The 25,913-nt window shown below is 45.5% G+C and overlaps 1 protein-coding gene across 2 annotated transcripts in view; it reads right to left on the bottom strand.

Moving 5' to 3' along the window:
- N (neurogenic locus Notch protein) overlaps nucleotides 1–25,913 on the bottom strand; it is a 182,219-nt gene that overhangs the window by 33,871 nt on the left and 122,435 nt on the right. For both annotated transcript variants that reach the window (XM_072000845.2, XM_072000846.2), the window contains one exon: nucleotides 18,406–18,588. In XM_072000845.2, the coding sequence (XP_071856946.1) occupies nucleotides 18,406–18,588 (183 nt within the window). The remainder of the gene's footprint in view (nucleotides 1–18,405; nucleotides 18,589–25,913) is intronic.

Here is a 25,913-nt window from a genome sequence, read left to right as displayed (position 1 = left end):
GATTGCTCGATTCGGCTTTTGACGATCGATGGACGATATCGCGCTCGTTAGTCGAAAATATATATATAAAAAAAAAAAAAAGTGCCATTTCGTACAGATACAATTGAAATACGATCAAGATTGTTCGCGTTGCGATTCACGGTAGAAAAAGCGTCGAGATAAATTTCCATTCCAACGAGCAGATGCCCCGATACAGTTAGCGACTGCGCACGATCTTTGATCCACGCGGAGGCAAATTAAGATCGTCCGAAGATCGGGTTCCGCCTTGATTTGCACGGCAAACGACGGAACCTGGCCGTTCAGGAACCGATGGAAATTCTTTGCATCGCTATTCAGAGGAATGCAGCTGGAGTAAATACCGTGAGTTATTTTAAGCCGCCAAGTCTTTTCCACATCGTGAAAATATTTGAACGCACGGCGCGAATGATCGAGAGCCTTTTCCGAATAAACCATCTCTAATTGTAAGTAATACTACTCGATAACGTTGAAACGATATTCCGTTTCATTTACTTTGCTTTCTATTTCCATCGAAATATTTACATATGTTGATCGTGATTGGTGGCGGCATATTTTAAAAATCGGCAATAGTGGAAAAATCGAAGCAACGCGCGTAAATTCTGTTCTCGATCGGGTCGAGATCGTAGCTATGAGATATTTATAAATTACAAACAGCTTCGTACGTGTACAAGTACGTACACGCATGTACGTATGTACATTTATATACTCGTAGAATATAGAGGGAGCCCAGAGGATCGGCATTTCCTTCGTGATTGTAAACCGACATGGAAACTATTCGATTGGACGATTAAACCAGCTGATTTTAACGTAAACAACCAACGAAACGAGAGCAAAAAAAGGCGCAGAATCTTTTTGCCATGTGAACAGCAAACAGTAGTAGCATGGTGTTTGCACAAGTATGTATCGTGGCGAAGCCACGTCGAAACCATAATTGGTAAAAAGTTGGCGCGTCGAAACGCGATTTCACGATTTTATCTCTGGCTGTCGATCATTCTCGATGGAGGAAGCGAGATCGCCTAGAGGACGAACCGATGCCGGCTCTTTTCTAACTAAATCTCACCCTATGTACATACGTATGATACGCACGATTTATGAAAATATCCAGAACAATGAACATTAGTTAGCGGAATTCTCTTCGTTCGAGGAAATTAAAATTTTCTCAGAAATTAACGGTCGAACGAGTCGTGCGAGTCTTTCGCGGTTTATGTTTCTTTCTTTCATTGTGGTTTCTCGCTGAGTTTAAAAAGCACACAGAAATTCTATCTTCTTTGCTAATATACCTGCGTGTATGTAATGTGCGAAATTTCAAATTTGTTAGTTTTATAAATATCCAGGCATAGATATAGCTACGTTTCAGAATATTCTCGTTAATCGATTAATTTCAAGGAATTAAGATAGTTTGAGGATACGGCTAATCTAAGATATAATAAATACGACGAAGAAGGCGAATACATCGAAACAATCGTTTCACAGGCTGATACAGTTATGACTAGACGATAGTCTAAAGAAAAACGTTTCTTTTTTACAAGTCGAACGATATGAAACACAGATATCGTTATCTTCTTCTTTCTCACGGCAGATCGAATATTCGCGGACAAGGCGCGTCTGAAAATGGTTGGACAATGACATACCGGTCTCGCACGAAAGGAATAATAGGCGGCATCTTGACATTCGTTTCCATGAACTTCTATCTATATCGGGCTACCGAGAAAAGATAGCGGAGGAATGTGTACCTGATCTTCTTTGCGTCCAGTTCTCTGGTTTGAAAAGGTTTCGACGAAGGTGCTCGTTAAACAGCGACGAAATTGCACGAGACACGACGCTATGCACGGTGCAAGAAACCGACCCATGCGAGAGGTTATACAAAATCATATATACGTATATATCATAGAATATAGATACCATCCGAAGGTTAAGCTATAAATGCACGTAATACGAATCGTCTCGAGTTAGCGAAATTTCTTTATCTTTTTGCTTTAACGTCAAACCGCGTAACGAAGGAACGTCGAACATACTCGCTCTATAATTTAACAAAACGACATAACGATGGTATTGAGAAAACTAATTTTATTTGCCGTATAAGCGTAAATCTATCGTTACATACTGCGCAAATCAATATCCTAACCGTTCCGCGGAATTAATCGTTGGTATATTAATTTTGTCTCGACATCGGGGAAACGTTTGCGGAGAAGGAAGAGGACAATTGGTCGTAGAAAGACCGCGCTCTTGAGCAAAGGCTGTCTACTAAAAGGATAGCCTGGATCGAGAGGTCGGAGCACCGGGGCACAGGATTATCAGCCACGAAATCTGCATAGGCAAAAGTCGTGAACCATTAAAGTGGTCGGTTTTAAAGGCGATTTTACAGCGTCCATAAACCATCGCGAACCGGGCATGGCGTTCGTATTACGCAAGGATTAGAATCAGGATACGGTCGGCAGGTGTCCCCCAAGATCACGCCAAACGTAACAAGATATCCTCTCGAAGCGAAATAAACGTCATTGCGTAAGGTCGCGAATTCACGGTATTCGAAACTATCTATATTTCTTTTGTGCGATAGAATCAAATCACTACACGTCCAAGCAAAACCTACTACTACTCTCTCTCTCTCATATCGATCAATATTCCTGAAAGACAACCTCGTGAATCGTATCTCCGGAATACAAATTCGTTCCAAAATACCACAAACCGACACGCGTCTACGTAGAAAACCTCTCCCGGAGACAAAGGGTAAAACAAAAATCGTTCGCTGGTGAAAATAATCGTAACGGCAAAGTGAATCGTTTGCTGTTAAACGCGATAAAACCGCTGTACCAGAGTAATTCGACAAAAAGATGATGAAAAGGGGAAAAAAAGGGGTATCGGATCGAATCGAGGGGGTTAGTCATTGAGAAAACTGTTTCGCCGCAGATCGTCTCCGCCTTCGAAGGACGAGCGGAGTCGCAAAAAGATGGGCCAAAGAAGCGTCGAAGGAAACGAAGGCCGCGCGTGCATGCGAGAGAAGAGAAGTGATGTGATGCGAAAGAAAGGGAAGGGAAAGGAAGGGAAGAAGAGAGAAGGGGAGAGAAGAGAAGAGAAGAGAAGAGAAGAGAAGAAAAGGGAAGAAAAGGAAAGAGAAGAGGAGGCGAGAACCGAGAACGATAGGCAAAGGAAATCGAATATCGTTGTTGCTGTACTCTCCGGGGATCCGATCGTGGCCCGATACTCGTAGCATCTCGCGGCGTGAATCCTGGCTGATTTATATTTCCAGGAAATAAAGGAGTGATTTAGCGGTGTCGGCGAGCTATTGTAAATCGACTCGCGCAGGTGCTTCCGCTTTTGGTGGACGAAACGACCGACCGAAAACGCACGAGACCGGCCAAATAAAATTATCGACAGGGCTCTCGGGTGCCCTTTTTGCCTCGCGCTACTGCGGATGGATGGGAAACTCGGTTGATACGTATTCGCACAATCGCGATAATGAATCGTAAGAGGAGTATTATGCCTGTTACGCGGCCGTTTATTGCCGTGTTACGTTCCTGCCGTGTCGCGAAGCGAGCAACGATGCGAAATTATCTATCGGATTAGAACGGTCGGTTTAAGGAGGAAATTATTAGCACGTAAGATGTTTGATTGGTCGTGCGCGACCTAACAAATTCGAAATTACATGAAAACCGATCACCGACTTACAGATCGACTCGCTGTGCAAAATGTCACGCTCCGGTGATTCTCGCTGGACAAAGATCCACGAGGAAACTTGAACGAACAGAGTGATCGGACTTACCTGAAACACAAGAAAAACGATCGCTCGTTAATATACGGTAAAACGCAACGAGCGTTTACGACGGCGAGAGACATCCCGTTCTTTTACTAATATTCCAGTCGATATTACGCGTCCATTGCATTTCATCGTATCGCGGTCCAACATCGTTATTCTATACTGTACTTACTTGTCGCTAATTCATAAGAGATCTGTTATTTGCACCCGCGATACGTGGCTCTCGGAAAAGGTAATCGCGATAATCTTAATCGAACGAACGAACAGACGAAAGATGTTGGAAATTGGATTTGATGAAAAATCGCTTCTCCGAATGATCATAGTCGCGCACAGAAAAACGTATCCTGCGATTTGATAAACTCGAGGAAACGGACAGAGTGCGGCAGACGGTACGGGGGTACGCAAACAACAGGATTATAAGAGAATACGTACATAGTATAAGCAAGCGAGGAATTGGACAACTATAAATAAAGTTGCGTGAAATTAAGAAACGCCTCGTAACGCAACCGTTTGAAAGCCGATGGAACGAGCGGAATGGGAATTTACGCGCGCACCCACAGCGTCCATGACCTTCTCTACTTTGCGGCGGGTCGGTAGATGAGCAGTTTCTCGACGAAACACACACGCTACCGATCAGCTGACGTTTCAACGTTTCCGAATAACGTCGAATCTGATGGAAGAAAATCACCGACCGCTACCGTTATTGCCACGGAGCCGGCGTAATTAACCGCTTATCAAGGACCCGACTCGTCCACGATTTCACGATCAACGTCATTCGTCTCCAGTCCCTAGGGGATAATGCGAACGATGCGTACCTTTGGGCGACTATGGACGGTCGAAATCGATTTATAGCGATTATTCCGCGCTTTTCCCCGCCTTGCTTACTTATTTTTCGGAAATTTATTTTTCTTGTACATTCTAATTTAACGTAGCGACAACTTTACCAACACCGTCGAGCGCATAGAAGGGATCTGACGAAACGAAACGATAAAATCGCCAAAAATATTCATCGGAGAATCGATGATTCTGAGCGTGGCTTGCGTGAAATAAAGTCCGATCGTTTCTTATCCATCGATTTGCCACGCTACAAAGTAAGACGAGAAATACGCAAGAAACGAACGATCCAACTACAACGAGACGATCACACCTTACGCAAAGCGACTTATCGATCAGCTTTTTGTCGAATTTGTAGAAAGCTTGGCGAAGCGGAAGTCGTCGAACGATCGCGAAACGAACATCGTCTGCCCGTTCTTCGTCACGCTGCCATCACGTAGTCCTTTTTCACGATGAAACGGCGAACCAACGTTTCTTGCATGCGAGTGCACGTCGAAGAATTGCATGCACGCCTTACCAAATCGAGGGGACTCGGTAACCATCCTTGCCGGTCGAACCTCGTAGCTTGTGCAGCGGAGTAAGAAAGTCGCGAATCGTTTTAATTCCAATACGTGCTTGTGCAAAATCCAGATGATCGTTTCGTGCGGCGTGTCAGTTTCGCACGCGCAAAGGCTCGAGCTGCTGGAAACGTGTCTCCTATAACGTCTCCTTCTTTGCACGCACCTCGTCGAACGAAGCTCGTTAGATACCGAAGCATCGTGGAAGCGCGGCGGCAATTTTTTGCCGCTATTTCGACTGAAAAAATTCGTCGAAGAAGGCGAGGGCGGACTCGGTGCGTTATCAATACGCGGTCAAAGTCGGATATTTAAGAAACGTTTGGCAAAACGGTGGTCGACTTCGATTCGGTTGCATCGTGTCGCGTCGCATCGCTTCGCGGGCGGCGGCTTTTTTTACTCGCTTACCCATTGCCAACCGTACCACCTCTTCTTCTTCGCGAAAAGGAGAAACGCGTTTAAAGGCGACTCGATTCGGCATTCCCGCTCGCGCTGCCATCGCTATGCGCGTTCTTAATAAGATGCCCCGAGAGACGCGACGAGAAGAACTAAATCGTCCCTTTCTGCTTCGCGATCCGTTAAAAGGGAAGCCTGAATGAGAGAACTCGAAGACGAGTCGAAACGAAGAAGCCGTGTTCTACGTGGGCCACATCCACGATCGGTTGCCTCGGGAAGAAACCGGGAAGAACCACCGCGACGTGGTCTGCATTTGCATTTTAAATACGCCCGACATATCCACGCAACCCACCAAATTGTCCGTTTCCCTTCCTCCTGCCCTTTTCTTTCTTTTTCCTTTTCTCTCTTTTTGCGACAGATGGCATTTCTCTCTCTCTCTCTCTCTCAAGAAGAAACGAATAATTGCCAAATTCTTCGGTCGAAAATATTCCGTCTTTCGATATATGACATATTCCCGTCTCGTGCATCCCTTCTTTTCGTCGACTCTCGTCGATCAACCCTACCCAATAAACAAACATGTATGCGGGGCCGCTCATGGATCTACGAAGAGCAGGTTTTCAAAGATTCATGGATTCACCGCGAGGGACGACGCGACGTGGACGCGACGACTCGAAAGGATCCATAGTCGGCATTATGCGATTCCTCTAAGCGAGCCACGGTGCACGTGCGTGTATACTTATACGATCAGCGTCCATCGAGATCTACACGATCGAACCATGCTGATCTCGGTTGACGTGGACAAAGCGGCACCGCTTGTGTACGTGCATGCGTCGCATACTGTATACAGTTATATACTGTATCCGGAGAAACGGATTGCCGGTATCCGAGGAATATGGCCAAGTAAATCGAAGCAAGGGTATTCTTTAAAGGGAAAAGCAATCGTATTCTTTGTTCCTTCGTATTCCTTTGGTCTTTTTTTTTTCCTTTTATTCCTTTGTTAATCATTCTACGAGACTAGTAGATACGACTTGATTTCTACCCAAGATTTCGCTTCTTTTTTTAATGTTTCGCGATAACGATACGCGCAATGAAACACGTTCTGGGTGGCGAAGTTGGTTCGAAAACGGAGTAGAGATCCGAGTAAAGAGCATCGTTCGGGGAAGAAGATTACGACGTTACACGATCCTTACTTGTTCTGCGTTTTGCTCTCGTTACTACACCATTCTTCTCTCCCAAGAAATAAGATCGAACGCACCGGAAAAATGTACGAACGATTCGTCGGCAACGGGAGTGAAACGAACGGTGAAATTGATCGGTTGTGTTGGCGGCGATTGCAAGGAGGAAATCGATCTGCCGGTTCACCCTTAAAACGAGGACAAGTCGGAGACTGCACGAAAATCGAAACATCTTCGACGTAATACGCTCGCATACGTGCGAAAATTTTGACGACACTGGTAAAAGTAAGGTATACCTGTACCTATAACACCCGGGCCTGAGGAACACGTACCCGATAATCCCTTCGTTAAATCGAAATAATCGAATTGGGTATCAACGAACGTTTTATTTTTCCGTCTTTTTTCTTTGTTATTTACTTCCGCGAGCGATTAAATAGAATTACCTTTTTTGCGCCCGTATTATCCATGTTCCGATAGGCGCGTGTACGTTCGGGTGATTTATCTCGATCGAGTCGATCGATTCTGCTCAATTAACAGAAATGTGCATGCGTGGTCGTTGGAAAAAATTCCGCTAAAGAGCCGCAAACACAGTCGGATCCCGTTCGCGCTATAACCATCGCGAGGCGTTTACTTTTTAATCGAGACTACCGGCGACGTACAAACGCGGCTTTTGCGCGCGCCTTCGATGGAGAACGATACGAGCATGGGAGCAACGATGGGGATTCGAGAGGCCGCCACGTCGCACCGAGTCTCGGACTTCGGGCTAGCAATTAACTCGTACCGATAAACCGGCGGCTTGTTTCGTCGCTCAAATTAATTTCCTCGGCGCGCGATAACGACGTCGTCTGCCCGCCTGTTCGATTCGCTGATCGATCGCCGGCAGATCGAGCGCTACTCGGATCGTTTTTTCGCGGATCCTTTCGCGAAATTTAACGAACAGCAGCGGGGGGGGGGGACCACCAGCCTCTTATCCCTCTCTAGTCCGAAAATCGTTTTTGTTTGCTCGTGCTTTCCTCGCGATACGAACATGGAATGCGTGCCCTGTAATTATCGACGATACGCGTTCTGTCAGCGACGAGAACTTTCGTGTTGTAACTTGAACGCTTGTTAACGGGAAAGGTAGATCCGTCAAATGGACGTATCGATTTATCGATGGAAGAAATTTCTGTTAGCTACGATCGAGTTGTTCGTTACGATGTTTAGCCGCGGTCTTAGAACGTGCAAGTTCTCCTGGTATCATCAGACATCGATATTAATCGTTAACGTGACAATAGTTACGTTTAATTAAGCAAAACGACGAGATAATTTATCAGATTTATACAACGGCAAATATATCTACGTTTCCGTTCGAAAAAGATGGTCAAATTGGTAGAACCGTGGAACGTACTTGTCTCGTTGCGTTCGTGAAAGAGATACGATCCTGGAAATGTTCCCTTTGAATCGTCGGTCTGTCTCTTTTCGCGTTATTCGACGTTTTTCCTCGGACAATCTCCTGTTTTCTACGAAGAAACTGATATCGCGATCGTCGACGAATCTGTCAGAAACGAAAACAACCAAACAGATAAATAAATGGTTTTTGAATAAATTTACGTTTCAGATTTGCGGTACACCAAACTCTGTACGACTAAAGGACAAACACTGTACGAACGCGATTCGCGATATCACACCACTCGCCTTATATCGATATCTAGCGAGCCAACATTTCTTCACCCTGAATCCTGCTGCAACTCGCATATCGAAAGATAGCCCGGCAGTGACAGAACGTTGCTAACAGGAACGAAACCCGTCGACTTTCAACGGCGCAATAAATCAAATTGAGATTTCAAACGAGTTGCCGTGGCAACTTGTCCGTGTCATCGAATCGTGCCAGATAAGAGGATCGAGTTATAAATACCGTGCACGCAAAACCGAGCACCACGCGTGCAAGTACGCGCCACGCCGAAGAAACTAACATCACGCGGCAACGAACGTTTTGCCGGTGTCGATAAGCGTTGATCGGGACTTTGGTCGCGACGTTCGAATCGTCGTCTACTTCTCCAGATCGAATTTTGCGGTAAAATCTGCCGATGCATGGATTCTGAAAAGATAGTCGGAATCTTTCGAAGAAGACGAACGCCGGAACCGGAAGACATAAAAGAAAAGAAACTAGACGAGCAGCAGCGGAAAATTCATGCGAAACAAATTGTTTTAGATAAGCGAAGAAAAACCTTAATTATCGAATATACGGAGAGAGTCGGCAACTCTTTTTATAGCAACGTAAGCGCGTACAAATGATAATTATCAACGGTCTCTATACCGTCGATTATACCAAACCAATGAAATCAGTAGTTTAAGAAAATTCTCGTAGCAGATGAAATTGTGAAAAGCAAGCAGCTTGTCCCATGCGACCTGTAAAATTCCTCGTAGAAATTTCAATAGCTGGAGGAAAGATTTTACAAAAGCGGATAAACGAATATCCTTTGACAGCTGGAGTGCCGCTGTAGAACATTAGTTTATTATTACCTATTAGTTGGAGATTATAACGTTTCGTAGTTTTTTACAAGCGCTCGATATATTTACGATAGAGCGTATGGCAGGACTAAGTGTGTAGGGTGTAAGAAAGGTTGAAAGGGGCGTATCGTTCAAATACGGACGTATCGCAATGGGTATACGTTAAGGTTAACGTATGAGAAAAAAGACGAAAGGGAGGAGCAGGATGGTGAAGGAAGGAGAATAAAAAGAAGCGGAAGGAGAAGAAGAACGGACAGAGTCGATGTCGATGGCAACGGAGGCTTATCTCCATCCGAGGCCGGTAGCGAAACGGTCTATGCCGGTATATACGTTCGTGTTTATACCGACTTGTCTATTCGTCAAACGGTCTTTTCTACCGGGCTTAGCTCGTCATCCGGCTATCGTCTTCGAGGATCAGGGATCGTCCGCAGCCTTTTGCGGGGCCGTCGCGCGTTCGATGTGGCCTAACGGTATACGTACACTGCCGCGCCGTGCCGCGATCCTGGCAACTACGGACGCGTCCACGTATCGCCTTCCACGAAGGACGTATCGATCGACCAGAGCTCTGGCGGATCATCGGGGCTGTTCATCTTGCAACGCGACTCGCTCGTCGAAGTGTCGCGGTAACGATTATAAGGGATACGAACGAACGCGGAATATATGCGAGCTGTGGAACGCAAGGGACTTCGTTCAGCTTCGTTCTATTCTAGCTTAAGGGCGTCTCCTTCTAGTAAACGCGGTGTTAACCTTTTCCTTGCGAGAAGTCCGCCGCCATGGCTGCGCCGCGTTGTTCCGTTAACAGCTCGTCTGGTTACATAATTCTCTGATAGGATCGACCGAGGAGATTGCCACGTTTATCGTACCGATGTGAAAATAATTCCAACAAAACAAAAAAAGTTGTAACATATCCCAATACTCTGAATTTCTGAAGAATTTCTAACTTCGCGGCTGTGGTTTCTCCTTCCTCTTGTATCTTATTCCCTCCAAAAAAAAAAAAAAAAAAAAAAAAAAAAAAAAAAAAAAAAAAAAAACCTCCTGAAACTGCAAACCAATATTTCGTCGGGCATCGTATACCTGAAAATATTATAACGATCGACGTTGTGTCTGCCCTCTGATCGTATAAAACCGACTACTCTAGAGAAATGTAACGTAACGAGCTAACGTAAATTTAAAAACATCGCCTTTCGTCGTTCTAGAATATATAACTTAAAATACAACTGGAGTCCACGAGTCTTTGTCAAACATGCGCGAGCTTGTTGTTCGCCACTTGAAACGCATGCGGTCGGAAAACGAAATCGAAGGAACCTTCGAAGGCACTTTCGATTCGTTCTGGATTTGCGGCGGCCTCTGCTTTACAGCTACGACTCTCGGCCAGGTGAGAAGGGGTCACCGACGGTGACCCGACTCGAAAGCGAGCGCATCGTCCCGTCGCGTCGCGGCCAATGGTTTAACGTTTACGTAGCGTGCGTTTTACGAGACAGGATCGAAGATGAAAGACGAAGACTGGCCAACGACAATGAGAGTAGAACGGTTTTTGTAGACTCGGCACAACACGTTTCCAAGTTTCACGTTTTTGTAATGGAAAAAATTACGAGCAAATGTGCTGGTCCGCTACGAGGATTCGATCGGGATTAGGTTTTCGATTGTGGGTACCGTGGCTGATAACGACGCGATTAAACCGTGGTCTCGATCGATTCTATAAGTATTATTACTGGCGATTAAAGCTTCTTTTTACGATCTCTCATGGAAACCATAGTTGCGGCAAGAAAGCGCATAATTCCAAGTCAAAAACATTGTTCATCTACTAATTTCAAACGTAATTTTTATCAAAATAGTTATACGATATTATCTTCAAACCGTAGCATAATTTATATCCCTTTATAACGCGTACAAACGATAAATAATAAAATAAATTGATAAGCGTCAACTTCAACTTCGCTTACAGACACGGTGATGGATACCCACTATCCATGACTACCAACGTCAAACACTCGGCGAAAGCGAAACGAACAATCGCCGCATCTCGCCGAAGATTGGAATGTACGTGTATCTTGGCCAAGATTTTACTAAAAACTTGTATCTATTTTATATCGGAGTAACAAATGTTCGATAACCGGTAGAAAGAGACGTATACAGGATTCAATAAACGCGGAAAGTCGTGCGTTATGACTTTGTCGCGGATACCGCGACCGACCTTCGGTCAACCGCATAAACCAACCAAGACACCCGCTTAAAAGTTGACGAATCGAAGCACTTTGAGCACGTGATGCCAGTGCACAGAACTCGAGGAGCGTTCGAGGAGCGATCGATATCGAAAAAAACAAGTTGAGTTAGTTAGACAGGCGCCTTGTCGATTCTGTTAGCGAAGAGCGTTAAACGTGGTCGGACATTTTTTCCATTCAGTCGCAGAATTGTTCGTTTCGTACTGTGTATTTTCGAATTGCGAAATTAATTAAAGAGCAATAAAAAAAATTTGAAACCGACGGCATTTTCGGGATTTCTCTCTTAGCCATTGGTCTGGGCCTTAATAAGCCCTAAGAAGAGCAGAGGTCGTGTCGGAAAACTTGGCGGACGCGTTGGGTAAACGCAGTTCGCTCTACTCCGTATTTGCGAAGATGTCCTTCGTACGGAATAGTAATACGAATTTGCGTAATTTTCGTCGATCGAGCTCGAGTCCCTTCGTAATGTAAGTGTGCATGTAAGAAAACTCGATGCATCGTAGAGGATATTTTAAACGCGATCGGCTAACGGGCCAACGGAATGCAGGATGTTGCAACAGTCGCACAGCGCATGGCGAAAGGGAGGAGGGGCATGAAATAAAAAGGAAGAAGAGAGACGTGAAATGGACCAAGGGACCCGTTCGAATCGCGAACAATAAATGCGCGCGTCTTCTCTCTCGGGAGGGTGCCGTCATTCTTGACAATCGCCTTCAACTTCAACCTCTTCGTTTTCGTCGACGACGGCGTGGCGCGGCACGGCGTCGCGTCGCGTCGCATCTTTGTCCAGACCGATCGATCGTTTCTCGGATCGTCCCGATGAAGAAACAAAAGCATAATTTATATCGGGGAAAAAGAAGAAGGGAGCTCGACAAGGATCGTGCCACGGCGTTGCAACGTCTCGGACAGGAAGGGATATGTCGATCGAAACGAGCTCCTTTGATCGATGGCAATAATATCGGTATTGTTCTGATAAATTATTCCTCCGATATAGGGCCGATACGTTCGATCCAGCTCCGACGTGTACATCGATACGTCAGCTTGACAACAACATCGCAGAAAACGATGCTCTTAAACGGTGATTAGAGACGTTCAAAGTTCAAAGGCTGAGCTTTTGTAGGTATTGTTTTCTCGTTCGATACTTTGGTTCGTGACATTATATACGTGATATGTAGCATATGTAGCATCGAGTTGATAATTAGGTTAATAAGTGACTACTTGTACTCGTAATCACGAACGAGAATGAAACAGATGGAGATAGACGTGTTGGATATTACGCGAAATAGATGTTCCGTTGTTTAAAAATTGTATATCGACTTGTACGTTTGACAGAATCTCGAGAGAACGCTACGAACGAACGAAACGCGATGCGAAGAGAATCTATTCGATCTATCTATCGTCTCTATTACGATTTATTCAAAATTCCAACCTACTTTGTCACTGTCGTTCAGTTCCATTATACGTAGAATGTTTAAATTATATCCTATCGCTATAACGATGAATAACGAACTTGCTTAAAAAGAACGTGCATCGTCCAAAGTACGCTATCGACCAACGAAGCATCGAGTTTCCTTTAGCGGAAACCAAGGTAAGAATTTCTTTTTCCGAAGAAAATGCTTCTTAATTCCTGGTGGAAAATCGAATTGAGATAACAAAGAGTTACTTTCAGCTGACTGTTCGCAATCGGCGCAATTGTGCGGCACAACTATGTTGTGGCCCTTGCAGCCAAGATTTACTAAGCACGATCCATGGGCAGAAGAATGGAACCGCTATAAGGGCAGGGGCAAAGAGAGAGAGAGAGAGAGAGACTCGTAGAAAAGAAGAAGCGAGTCGAATAAGGGCTGCGAGATAACAGAACGCGCCAGCCATTGTCCAGCGTGGACAATGCAAGGCTGTTGGATTATGCGCTAGGAGCTGGAAGCAATCTACATCTTCAACGATGTATCATAGCGCGCGTGTTCCGATGGAACATCTCTTGGCTCTCAACGCCAGAACTTGTTCCATCGTTTTCGGATTCCCTTTCTCTTTCCTCTCTCTCTCTCTCTCTCTCTCTCTCCGTCTCTCCCTCGCCTTCTTCCGCTCACACGTTTATATATCGAGTTACGTTATATTACAAGGTATGCGTTGTCGTTGTCGCGTCCAATCGAAAGTACGTCGAGATGTACGTTCGAAGCAGATTTTCTGTCAAGCGCGTATTATCGTGCAGAAAAACGAACGGAAGGTGCAACTGCTTCGTCCTACGATTTGGTTGAAAGAATTCTGCGTATTTAAAGTGAATGTTTTAACGAAAACGCGTGTATTCGCGGTATGTAAAGAGTACGTATGGAATAAAAAGGGTAGCGTATATCGAGCGAATCGAAGTAAATGAAATAAATTTCGATAAAATGTCCGATCGCTTTTTCCAACAATTTTCATATATGATGCGCAAAGTACACTCGTATATGTAGAAACAACGAAATTTCTGCAGATTCAGCGCGCCACGAAATTTGATGTATCAGGTGGTATTTTAGCGATAGCCGAGAAAGAGCGCCGGTCACTGTGACTAGCGAATTCCCGGTTCCGTGTGAACACCTGGACGTATACCTGAGAAGATGGCGTCGCGGATAACATCGTCTTGCCTTTGTCGGACTGTTCATCGGGACGATCTATGGCACCTTTCGCACGATGCCACCTTTACATCATCATCGCGGTCAGGTAGCTACCATATACTTTACTGAAACGATATAGCTGGTACTCTACTACATCGAAAATATTTTCGTACGTAGGTTCTTTGATTCGCGTATTTCATTTTGCGACGAAATATTTCGATCAAGAGTACGTTCGATTTTGCAGCAAAAGTATCCGTCACCGTCAAGTATTTGACGTAACCAAAAGATGTTTCAAATTTATGATAATCCGACTTTGTATCAGAAGCGACGATCGTGTATCTTTTACGTTGAATCGCGTTCCCTCGAACGACAATTTCACTTTGTTTGTTAATAAACTTTACATCGCGATTCTTATCGAGAAGAAAATATTCGATATAGAAGGAAAACTAGAATGAAAACGCTTTTTTACAGGGTGGAAATTGTACAAATTTCAATAATTTGTTAAAGTAATCAGTGTGTTTCAACATTACCATCGTTGTCGGACGATGTTGCTTGCAAGGCAGTAAGTGGTATCTCGTCGATTGCTATCGAATTCGAACGCTATGCTTCGATCTTTTTTTCACTGTAAGAATTGTCGTGGTTGCACGGCTGTTCCTACGCTACCGATTTATTAATCCTCGCTTTTCAAGGCTGCAATACGAAATACACAGCGTGTACGCGTAGCCAGAGGGCCAGGTTATCGGATGAATCGCATTATCAGATCGGTCGGTAGTCTTGTAATCGCAATCGTCCGTCAGTGCGAGAGTGTGAGTGTGAGTGCGAATGTCGGTGACAAGCAACTGCTGTTTCCACTTGTATTTTGCGTTGTAACCCAACGTGTTCGCTATTGCTCGCGGAAATTACATGGACAGTTTCATTCTTTCTTTCGTCGTGTACACTTTTCCCCATCGCTCCGCAACTTGTTGTCGAGGAATGGAAAAACGGATCCCGCGTGCCAGTAGCGGCAGAGTTTCATCGAGCTGGAGAAGGAACGACGGTGAACGACAGCGATTTGCTCTGGCAAGAACGACGCTTCGATCCGCAAACGTAGTATACCAGAACAATTTACAAAGGCCGATACGAAGCGTGGAGAGTTGACGAGATGGAGAGACGCGGTGCGTGGAGTGTGCAGCGTGGACGCGAGTGGCACGTATGCAACTCGTCTGCGAGAGATTCTGAATGCTGGAGTATCCTCTTTCCTCGAACCTCTTAGCGCTATTTAGCGGATCCTTTTACGGGACAGCAGGACCCGACAAGAAAGGAAAGCGCAGCAAACGGACCGACGCAACAAGCCTCGAAACAACGGGACGAAAAAGAGACCAGGTTTAAGAAAGAGAAACGGAGATGAGAGCATGGTACAACCAGAGACGGAAGAAAGAGAAGAAGAGACGACGGAGGTGGAGTACCAAAATGGCAGTCCGCTCGGCCAATGGCCAATCCAGGGACAAGATAAGCCTTTGTGCCCGTACAGGGGCCTGGGGCAAACAATCCCCTCGTTTCGGTCTCATATTTCGCGAATCCTGCTATCATATTTTACTCGTTGCCCCCTCCCGGCTCTTTCCTTCCCTCGCGTCTTTCATACCCTTCCACCTTCGGCCCCTTCGGCCCGTCTTCTCTCATTTTTTGCTCTCTCGCTTTTCGCAACCGTCCACCAGCATCGTTCTCTACCTTCTCGATCCCCCCCCCCCAGCCACCGTCGATTGTTCGCTGCTCTAGTCCAAACAGGTCCATTGGATTCGATCGTTCGATGCGCACGGCACACCGGGCATTTCTGTCTCTTGACGCTCCGCCGTGATTCGATATCGGTTTCGCTCGTTATGTCCATGAGTCGTACAGCGTTCAAGTGGAAATCGAATCATCTCCGTTTAAACACCGACAGGTTCCATCGAATCTTAAGGGATGCTAGACGCACGTACCGAGTTCGAACAAGAAAGAGGAAAGGAAGAATCGCGCGAGTCGCGATCGATAAATGTCACGCAAGAACGGAGCGGAAATCTCTCTTTAAAATTTTCATTCGCGTATTTACGATTCGCTGCCGATTAATTTGCGGCGGTTGAATCGATCCACGACAAAACATTAGCAAAACCCCCGACCAACGACCGTTGATCGCCGTCAGACGAATCTCTCGAGGGTAGATGGACAGGATCCAACCGGTTTCAGAAAGCAGGCACGAAAGGAAGGACGCGAGCCGGATTAAATTATTTTCGCCAGCGGAACTCGTCGTCTCTTCTTCTTCGAATTTCGTTCTGCTTTGCAATTTCGATCTGGTAAATCGATCGAAATTTTCCTGCAATTGTGTTTTCTTTCCCATTAACGATCCCTGTAATTTCTAAGAACAACGTGTAAGCTTGTGCGGTTTTTGGAGAAAAATCTGGCACGGATATATCCGTCTTTGGCGAGGGAGAATCAAGAAAGAAACGATTTTTCGGACAATTATAGAAACTATACGATGCCTTTGTTTACTTATGCCTTTGTTACTGTTAAGATGAAAAGAAAGAAAAGAAAGAGTTGCATCCGACAAATTTAATAAAGTTTTAAACATTTTTCAAGTTTTTCCGAAACAACAAAAATACTAATTTACCGATGAAATTCAAAGGCTAAAAATCTCTGCGGAAGGATACGAGGTATGTTTGTCCAATTGTCCGATATCTTTCCTCGATATCCGCCCGATATCGATCGTTCATGGTCTGGTTATCTGAATCTTACCCGACCTCTTATTACGTATACGAACTACCATCGCCTAACGTCGCTCCGCTACTTATAATACGAGCGTGCAACGATAAGACGTAAATAGTAGGGACACGCGTTGTCCGACACGCTCTCGTGCCTCGCAGTCGATCGACAAGTTTGCGACATTACTATATATTTAAGAGGAAACGTTTCGCGCGAATACCCTCAACTTCGATTAACCGAACGAAAAATCATAGATGATAGGCAGAAATATATATAGATGGACACTTATTATACAAACGATTTGGCCGAACGATACGAATCAACCTGTCCCACGACAGGTCCGTACAAACGGAGTTCTACCGTGTTTGAAATTAGTTGAAACCCTATTCTCCGAACGCGGAAACCTACCAACGAAATACTACGAAAAGAAACCGAAGCATCTGAGAAAACGAAAGCGATTCACACCCGTGCAACAACCAACCTCGTAGAACCTTAAAAATCCTCAAACTCCTTCGAATAATAGCTGATACATAGATTTCGATTTCCCGATTCCTTTGACTCGACATCGCAAACCACCAACGCCGACAGCCACTAGCCATTCTTCGTTCTCGCCCATCTTGCAGATATCTGGTGAGCGTGCACAGCTCATTCTCCGTCGATTACATCGACGATTATCGACCGGCAGAATCTCGATTGACCCTCTCTATGCTAGGCCCTTAAGCCTATCTTTTCTCCTCTGCCAGCCGGAAACATGCTTCCTCCATAACGCGGCGTCAAACAATTAAGGTTGACTTACGCGTGGCTGAGGCGCGTACCAACCGTGTTAAAAGATTAAACGAGTTACCGTCCTTGCCGCGCATCAGATAACGCGATCCGAGGCCCTGTCATCTCGGAAGAATTTACCGGCGACACCGCGGTACCGCGGCATCGCGGCTCCGGGGGGTACACGGCTTTCAAGCAACAGCTCGCGCTCGCCAGTATCTCTCTCTCTCTGTGTATATACTATCGCTTTGGTGAAATCTTGATTTCCATCGTTGGCAAAGCGTGCCTGGTTCAACGCCAACGACTTTTCCACGAAAACGCCTGTGCTTCGTTCGTATCGCTCATCCACATCCACCTTGCGACCCAACAAATTCCACATTCTTTGCTAATTATCGTCCGCGACGCAATTATCGTTACGCGCACGACAATCGCTTTAACCAGCGTGTACCGTTTTTTATCTTTAGATTTTGATCTTTTTCCCGACCTAATAAATTCCCTGGCATGGTAAAGTTTGATGCTTTCCAAAATTGCCTAAATTACAAAGTATCGATTATTCGACTCGATAACATCGACCGCGCGCGAAAATCTCAAATCCGTTGTATCCTAAGTATCTGACACAAAGCACGTGTAAATTATTAAACGTAATAAATAATCACGTTGCTAGTTTTACAAACACGAGTCGAAGCAGTTGGACGGGTCGTATGGTGAGTCTGATCGATACGAACATTCGCCTGTAATCTGTGATCTGCTATCTGGCTTACTTAAAACCGTGCGGACCATAGCTGGCGACTATTTGTTGCTATACGGTATTGGCGGTCACTGTGGCGTTTCGGAAACACCTCCCGATGGCAGGTTTTCAGAAAGAGAAAGGCAGAAACGGTGGAAAGAAGCAAAGAGTCGGCTTACCAGGCATGCAGACGCAACGAAAGGTCCCAGGATCGTCCAGACACGAGCCGTCGTTCTGACAGGGATGGGACTCGCACTCGTTCACGTTTGTCTCGCATCTCGGTCCCGTGAATCCTTGTGCACAGTTGCAGGCGAACGAGCCAGGTGTGTTTACGCAAATACCATCGTGTTCACAAGGGGAACCTAGAAAAATGCAAGAAAAAAGTTAAAAATATGCTAACAATTTGTTGATTCGTCTGATTTATCGATGAAAGTATATATATATATTAGTTCTTTTCGCGCTTAAGATCGACGAAACTCGGAACAAAGGCGTTGGGTGTTTTAACACCCAAAAGCTCCGATAATTAGGTAATAGTCGCGAATTGGTGAACGCTTGGTGCATAATAATTAATTATTAACCACGACAGGAGTCAAAGTGCAGCACGTGGGCGGATGCTCCGTGGGATGGGCGACGAATGCACGATAGCGAGCCTTAATTGGCCAGGTCGACGTAGATTTTAAAGGCGCTGCCGTCAGAGAAAAAGGGAGGAAAGAAGAAAAAGGGATGGATGGATGGATGGATGGACGACGGCGACGACGACGACGACGACAACGACGAAGATGACCATAAGAAGGAAGATGCCTGTCATCCTCGAGAATGAAACTTGTTCCTCGAGAGTGGTCAGCGATCCGTTTGGACCGCTCGTTTTCTTGAACTTGCGCGGTTCGCGCTAATTGCAATAAGATAATTACCGCTGGCAGCTGTTTCTTCGTCGTTCGTGTGTTTCGTAAAGTTTCACTACCGTTTCTTCCTTGAAATATCGGCCTTAATTTAGTTAGTCTTTTCGTTATTCTCGCGAGATTGCTTCTATATCGTGATATTTCGCGACTGTAATTTCATCAGAGTTTTATTCGACAGGCTTGGTTCTAATAAAATTGTAACAAAGCTTGTGCTTTGTATTAGAATAGATCGTAATAAACCGTAGAAGAAATCTTAGAATTTTAGGAAACGCGTTGTAAAAGTACGATCGATGGTTTGATAGAAAAGAAAATATGGTCGAGATATAAAAACGAGACGAGCGAAAGAAACGATAGGCAATTGCTTAAAGCAAAAGCATTTGTTACGAATCTCCAAGTTTCTACGAATACGCATGCCAGTGTTTTAATCTTTGGAATCCCATAGACTTTTTCACAAAAAATTTAACGTTGCATGCTTACACCGCTATTATTTACCAGCAATTATTTTCGCAGCAATTATTCTAACAGCTTTCATTTTTATATCAAATCCACCGTGTGTTCGTTTTCGCTTTCGCAGTTTAGTACAGAATCGTGTAAAAATTTCTCCCGATTTTTTTCATTCCTTTCCAATTAGGTGCTTGGCTGAAACTATTTTGGATTACGTACATATATGGAATATCAAATGCAGTTATAGCGATAAGAAACAAGGTAAGTATCTAGCATTTTCTTCCTCGTCGATAGAATATTAATAGAAAAATCAGAATAATCTACTTTTACGATATACGAGGCTGGTGCGAGGTCGTTATATCTATCCTTTATCATCGCGTTTATACCATTAATGGGAAAAGATATAAATCGTTTAATAATCAGTCTCGTTACGAGCTAAATTCTTAATGACTCGGTGGGATTTAGCGTAAGCGCGGCAATCTTCTCTCTACTTTTACCGAAAGACAAACAAATCGACGCAGACTTCTGTGCGCGCGCTTATTACACACGCACAACGCTTTATCGCTGTTGATTTCCACGTCATGATAATTAAGAGAGAGAGAGAGAGAGAGCTATGCGATTATCGCGAATTATAGGTTTTAGCCAAGTTTCGATGCACTTGAAAATCAGCGATCAAAAATCATCGATGAAACACTCGGTGAATCGTTCGATACCGTGTTACACGTCGTCCCTTAGCATACAACGTGCGTGGCATTCGAAAAGAAACATCGGGACCTGGTTACGGTTCGTTCGCAGGGCAACGCGTACAACGATTACTAGTGATATTTATGAGGTTTTTGAACAACTAAAGCGATATCGTCGCTCGCGGCACGGTCGGATGCCGCTCTCGTGTAACTCAACGATGGTTTTTCCAACTCTGCGTCGCAATTGCTGTCGCCGCGCGCGACGTTTCGCGAAGGGACGTGGAAGAGGAAAGAAAAAGCGGAGGGCAAGGGGTAGACGCGTGTTACCGGGTAACCGGGGGCGGCAAGAAACGCATTGCTGGGTCGTGTCGGCGATCGAGTGCGAGCCGCGAGGAACGAACAGCCGACGAATAGGTGAACGAGACGACGCGACCAACGATCTTCAAGGACGGCGAGCATCGGTCTTGTCGACAGACGATGGAAGAAAACGATACTTGGAGTCGAACGGAGTCGATGCGAGGGAGGTAGGTGGATAACTGGCACACGGTGCTACGGGAGCTCTGTCCTCGAGGTAGCTTCGAATAAGCGCGACAAGTATATTTTGTCGTTTCTAGGAAAGTTTATCGCACTTTTGTCATATTTGAAAAGTTTATTGGCGAGCAAAGATCGTAGGTGATATTCGGTACTAACTTGGGTTATACTCGCGAAAGGTATCAATGGCGAATCGAGACGAAATTTGACGGGCAAAATCAAGTTGCCAGTGCCGGGAAACGATGCGTATGGTAGATTAGGTTCCTAGATGTACGTAACGGAAATTGGCTGCTATCGAACGCGCTGTTAAATTCACATCGAGTTAAACGAAACGACTACCTTCCATCGAAAAACGTCAACGGTCGAATCTATGGTTAAAAAGAGAATGAATCTGTGCGTAAAACGCAAATAAACGCGATAGGCCGGAAGCGAGCGGAAGTAGCGCCGAAAGAGAACATCGACGAGACGCTTCGATCGGCGATTCGGTTAATCGCGGCAGCTTGGAGAACTCGCCTTTGACGAGGCTCGATCGTCGACGACTAAGAGAAGGTTCGACCCGCGTTCCCTCTCGAATATAATATCACCGGATAATCGATCGATCGCACTCTGGACGTCGAAGCGCAGTTTACGAGTTTTGTTGAATCGCCGCGCCAAAACGCACCAAAACGCGCCGAGACGCGGCGAAACGCGGCGAAACGCGCCGAACCGCGCCGGTCGGTAGCGCTTTTTGCCCAATCTGTCTGCGACGATGAGAGCGCTGACTCCGAGAGGAGCTGCTCTCGAGGAACTTGATCTACCAGAAAATATGCAATCTGGATAATAACAGAGCACAGGCTGGAGCGCGAGGTCATTATGGTTATTATTAAACTTAAAATAACAATTTAGCGTTTAATTAAATCGGTTGGTGGTTCGCCGCCACCGTTGCGTTCCCTCGAGGAAAGATCAGACTACGGGAAATGTCTCTTTTCAGGCCTCCACTTCCGGTAAAACGTTATTACCGACCTTCTGTCTTGCAACCTGCGCAACGATATCGTGCGAGATCAACGAATTTTACGTCATTTATCGGCTTTCATATTTTTGCAATTCGCAAGTTGCGAAGAACGTGCCGATTTTGAGTATTCTAAAGGGCAATTCGATCGGTGGAAAGATGGTGCGCGAGCGTTCTCGACGATCGGGTCAGGTATACGAACTCCTTGTGCCTCGTATCGGCTTACCCCATTGTCGGGCCAACGTTGCCAAATTTCGGTGTAACAATGGCTCTTTGTTTAGCGGACAGGTAGCGAACGGAGGCCTGGTTCCTCCTGATTCCGAGCCGAGAGATCCGGCTGAGTCGACTTTGACTGTAAAACGAAGAAGGTGAGGAAGCGGGTTTCGAGCACCGGCACGGAGCTTGATCACGAAGGAAAAGGGATTTCGTTGCAGGTTACCGCGCTGTTTGCGCTGGCACGCGATGATCGGACTCGCGGAACTCACGCCAAGTGCCCGTTACGCGAATACAAGCGAAGGAAAAAGGGAAGGAATTTGATCGTTTTCTCCTCGAAACTATCTGCGACGACTTGTACGGAGTAGCTTTTTATATAAAATAAACACTTCAATTCGTGCGAGTGTCGGTAATTACGCGTTCGACAGACGTTTAGATCACGATCGACGTGTGGTTACGAAATATTTTTCTTTCGACCTTTAATTTAATTTGTAATTTTTATTCTCGTTTACGTCAACTCGGCTAACGAATACGAATATATTCGTCCGATCGCGAAAAGACAGTGAAGACGACTGCTCGATTCTTCGTTGACTTTTACCCTGATTCGAACACGTCGCCTCATTCTTTGCTTCGAACAGACGCGCGTGCAAATTTCCACGTGCGAGTCACTCGACCGTCGATTCTTACGTAGTTACGGGAACTTGGACGGTGCAAAAATGCAATGTATTTGTAAGATACTAGCTATAAAATGCTATGTATAGTAAATACGATCAGACCCGAAATACAATCTCAAATACGATCAGATAGATACTCGGAATTGCTCGTATTCCGTCCATTCGATGTACGTTCGATCGCAACTCGAGCCAGCGAGAATCTTGCGATACGTATCTCGAACTACTTACGTGCTACGTATATCTACGTCGTAAAAACGAAATCGACCGTCCAAACCGGATTTCCTAAGCCACGCAACTTCGCCATCTCCCTTTGACCGTGGTCGGTTCGCCATCCTCGCGACCGCTTCACCTCGCTTGGAAATTAAGACCGCTCGGCTCCTGATCCGAGTTCGATCGACGCTGAACCGAGCAAGGGAGTAACGAAAAAACAGCGGAATAAAAGGGAAAAGACGGCGCGCGATCCACGACACGCGAGGTACTTTCGCATGGCCGCGTCGCTGCGCTGTCGCGAATTATGACGTCTCGACGGTGTCACGTTCGCGCGGGGTTTTGGCGGTCGCGAACACGGCCGGACCAATGTAATTCGACACCGGACAAGAACAATCCGGTTTGCGGCGGTGGTCCTTCGTTGCAAACGGGCCGACATTTTCGGAGATCCGGCGTAAATATTTATAGCGTTACTTAACGATACACACGCGACAAAGAACTTCTTTCTTCTTCTCGTTCGCGACTCGTCCGCTCTTCTCCGGACGAATTGCAAGAAGATGAGCGGCGAAACGGAATTATCTCGCGGGCAGAATAAATTACCTCGTTCTTCGAAATTATCCGACCCCGCTGGGGATGCTTTTCCTTTGCGGCAGTCGCATACGAAAAACTTGTTATATACCGTGCCGTGCGATCATGCAAGAAGAGCAAAATTTCGACGAATCGAGGTTTCTCGCGAATAAAATTGCAATTACCCGAAATAAGATTGCAATCGTTAACTGCTTCTTTGTGGGCAAATTTTTGTATTAAAGTAAAAAAAAAAAAAAAAAAAAAAAAAAAGAGTCGAAGATGAACGAAGCGACGTGAAAGAAATAGCGATGCGAAGAAAAAAAGAGTACAGTGAATCTATGGTAGAGTAAACGAATCGCGGTAGTACGTGTTATACGCGTAATGAGCACGCGATTAAGTAGCTGTAATAGGTTGGCACAGTGAAAGTCGAGGTAACGGAAATTCGAAAATTCTGATACTTTTAATGAATAAATAATAATAAAAGTTATAAATCATAATAGAAGTTTGATTTTACGATTTAAGGTATCGATGATGTTCGAAGAAGTATTGGCGAAAAAAAGTTTGGTTCGAATTCACGTAGGAACTGGATAGTCGGAATCGTTCGAACGATAGTTCTATCGTCGCCTATAGAGACTATAGACTGATTATAATTTTTGCTTGCCCGAGTCCGAGGCGGCCGACGAAGAAGAAGAAGAAGAAGAAGAAGAAGAAGAAGAAGAAGAAGGAGAAGAAGAAGAAGAAGAAGAAGAAGAAGGAAAACGACAAGTAAAAGAGACGATAGAAGAAAAAAAAAGGAACAAGGAGACGCGTCTTTGAGTAACGTCTTCCTAATTGCAATCCTCGCGTTCGAAGCAAGACACACGGTGTGTTCCCCGTCTACCGTCCAAAACGAACGGGTTTCCGAATAGGGCTGGCTCGTGCAGAAAAACTGGCATCCTTGATTCGTTATGCGGCTACAAAAAGGCTTTAACGGTCGAAATATGGTGCAGGGTAGTCGGTCGGCTCGACAGGGGACAGCTTTCTCCCTATGGAGCTATACGTATGTACGCGACTATTTCATTCGGTAGCAGCGGTTGGTCGATCTCTCGGTTCGAGAAGAATAAGATACGAAACGGCAAGAATCGCGAGTGACCGTGCACGAAAGAGAAACTGCAAGAAACTAAAGATCCGGCAGATTGATTGCCCGGTTGGACGTGACGCCGCGCGAATGTTTGCTAAATTACTGCCCGAGGTTGGAGGGAGCTACGCAAGCGTGTTCCGCGCGCGTTTAATGAAATACAGAAAATGAATCGTGATCGCGGTCGTTACGCGGCTTCGTAATGACGGCACGCCTATAAACAGTGTCCCCCCCCCTCCCCTCCTGCCGATCTCCATCCAGGCAAACGAGCCCGATTGTTAACGTTCACCCCCGAAATCCGCTTGATTCCGCCGTGTGGTTGTGATTAACGCGCCGGAGAAACACGACCGAGGATCCTTATATACTAACGCGAGAGAGTCTATCTGTCATTTTGCGGAGAGATACGAACGTCTGTGCGAAGTAGGGAAGAGAGAAAGAGGAAGGAAGAGAAGCGAGAGGAGTATACGAAGCAAGTGTTTCTCGTTATTAATGAAGTGTGTTTGTCTGGAACGAAACGTATTAACCGGTGCGCGTTCACCTACGGCAGGGCAGACCGCGCGTATTTATTATCGAGCCCTTCGAATAAAAGGGATTTGCTTACGATTGGACGCGTTTTCAACTGCTTTTTCTACTTCTTCTTCTTCTTTCCCTGTCTCCGTTTTCATTTTTTTGTCGCAACGTTTCCCGGCCACGCTATTCGCTGATTTTGTTTTGTCGGCACTTCCGACAGATCGGCGGTATGGATTGTCCGCGCTTGCGATTGCGATCGAGATTCTACCGAGAAAACATACGGTTCGAAAAACGATGGGAAACCCGCCGAAACTTTCGAGTACGATCTTTACGCGTCTGGCTGAACAAAAGTTGCTCCAACTACTCCGTAATGGGACGTGAATTTTAATCGACTATAAATAAAAAGTTAATAGATATCTTGGGACAATGCGTTCGCAATGAACGATTGAAAGGATAGACGATCGGATACTGTGCGCTATGCCGTATAGATGGATAAAAAGCTTCTACGCAAGCTCTTTTTCCAACTCCATTACCCAATAAGGTAAAACATTAACCACCGATATTAAAATAGAGCGTTATAGAAGAAAAAGGCGATCGACGTTTTTTCGTACAGCCTGCAGGTTTGATCGACCGTGTTTCGCATTAGCGATGCTTACCTCTCTCGTTACCATGACGATTACCATTTTTCATGGTTTACGGGTGATCGAGCACGGCCACGGCCGTCTTTTCTTTATTTCCGTGTCAACGTGACGCCACCGTGGGATTGACAGCGCGTTCCGTGCGGCGCAATATCATAAATCGAATTCCAGCTGATAATGTGGCGAGATAAACCACGCCAGCCGGAGTCGGCTTAC

Source organism: Bombus fervidus, chromosome 3 (assembly GCF_041682495.2).
Source record: "Bombus fervidus isolate BK054 chromosome 3, iyBomFerv1, whole genome shotgun sequence".
Classification (NCBI taxonomy): domain Eukaryota; kingdom Metazoa; phylum Arthropoda; class Insecta; order Hymenoptera; family Apidae; genus Bombus; species Bombus fervidus.
This window is presented reverse-complemented; position numbering and strand designations above follow the sequence as displayed.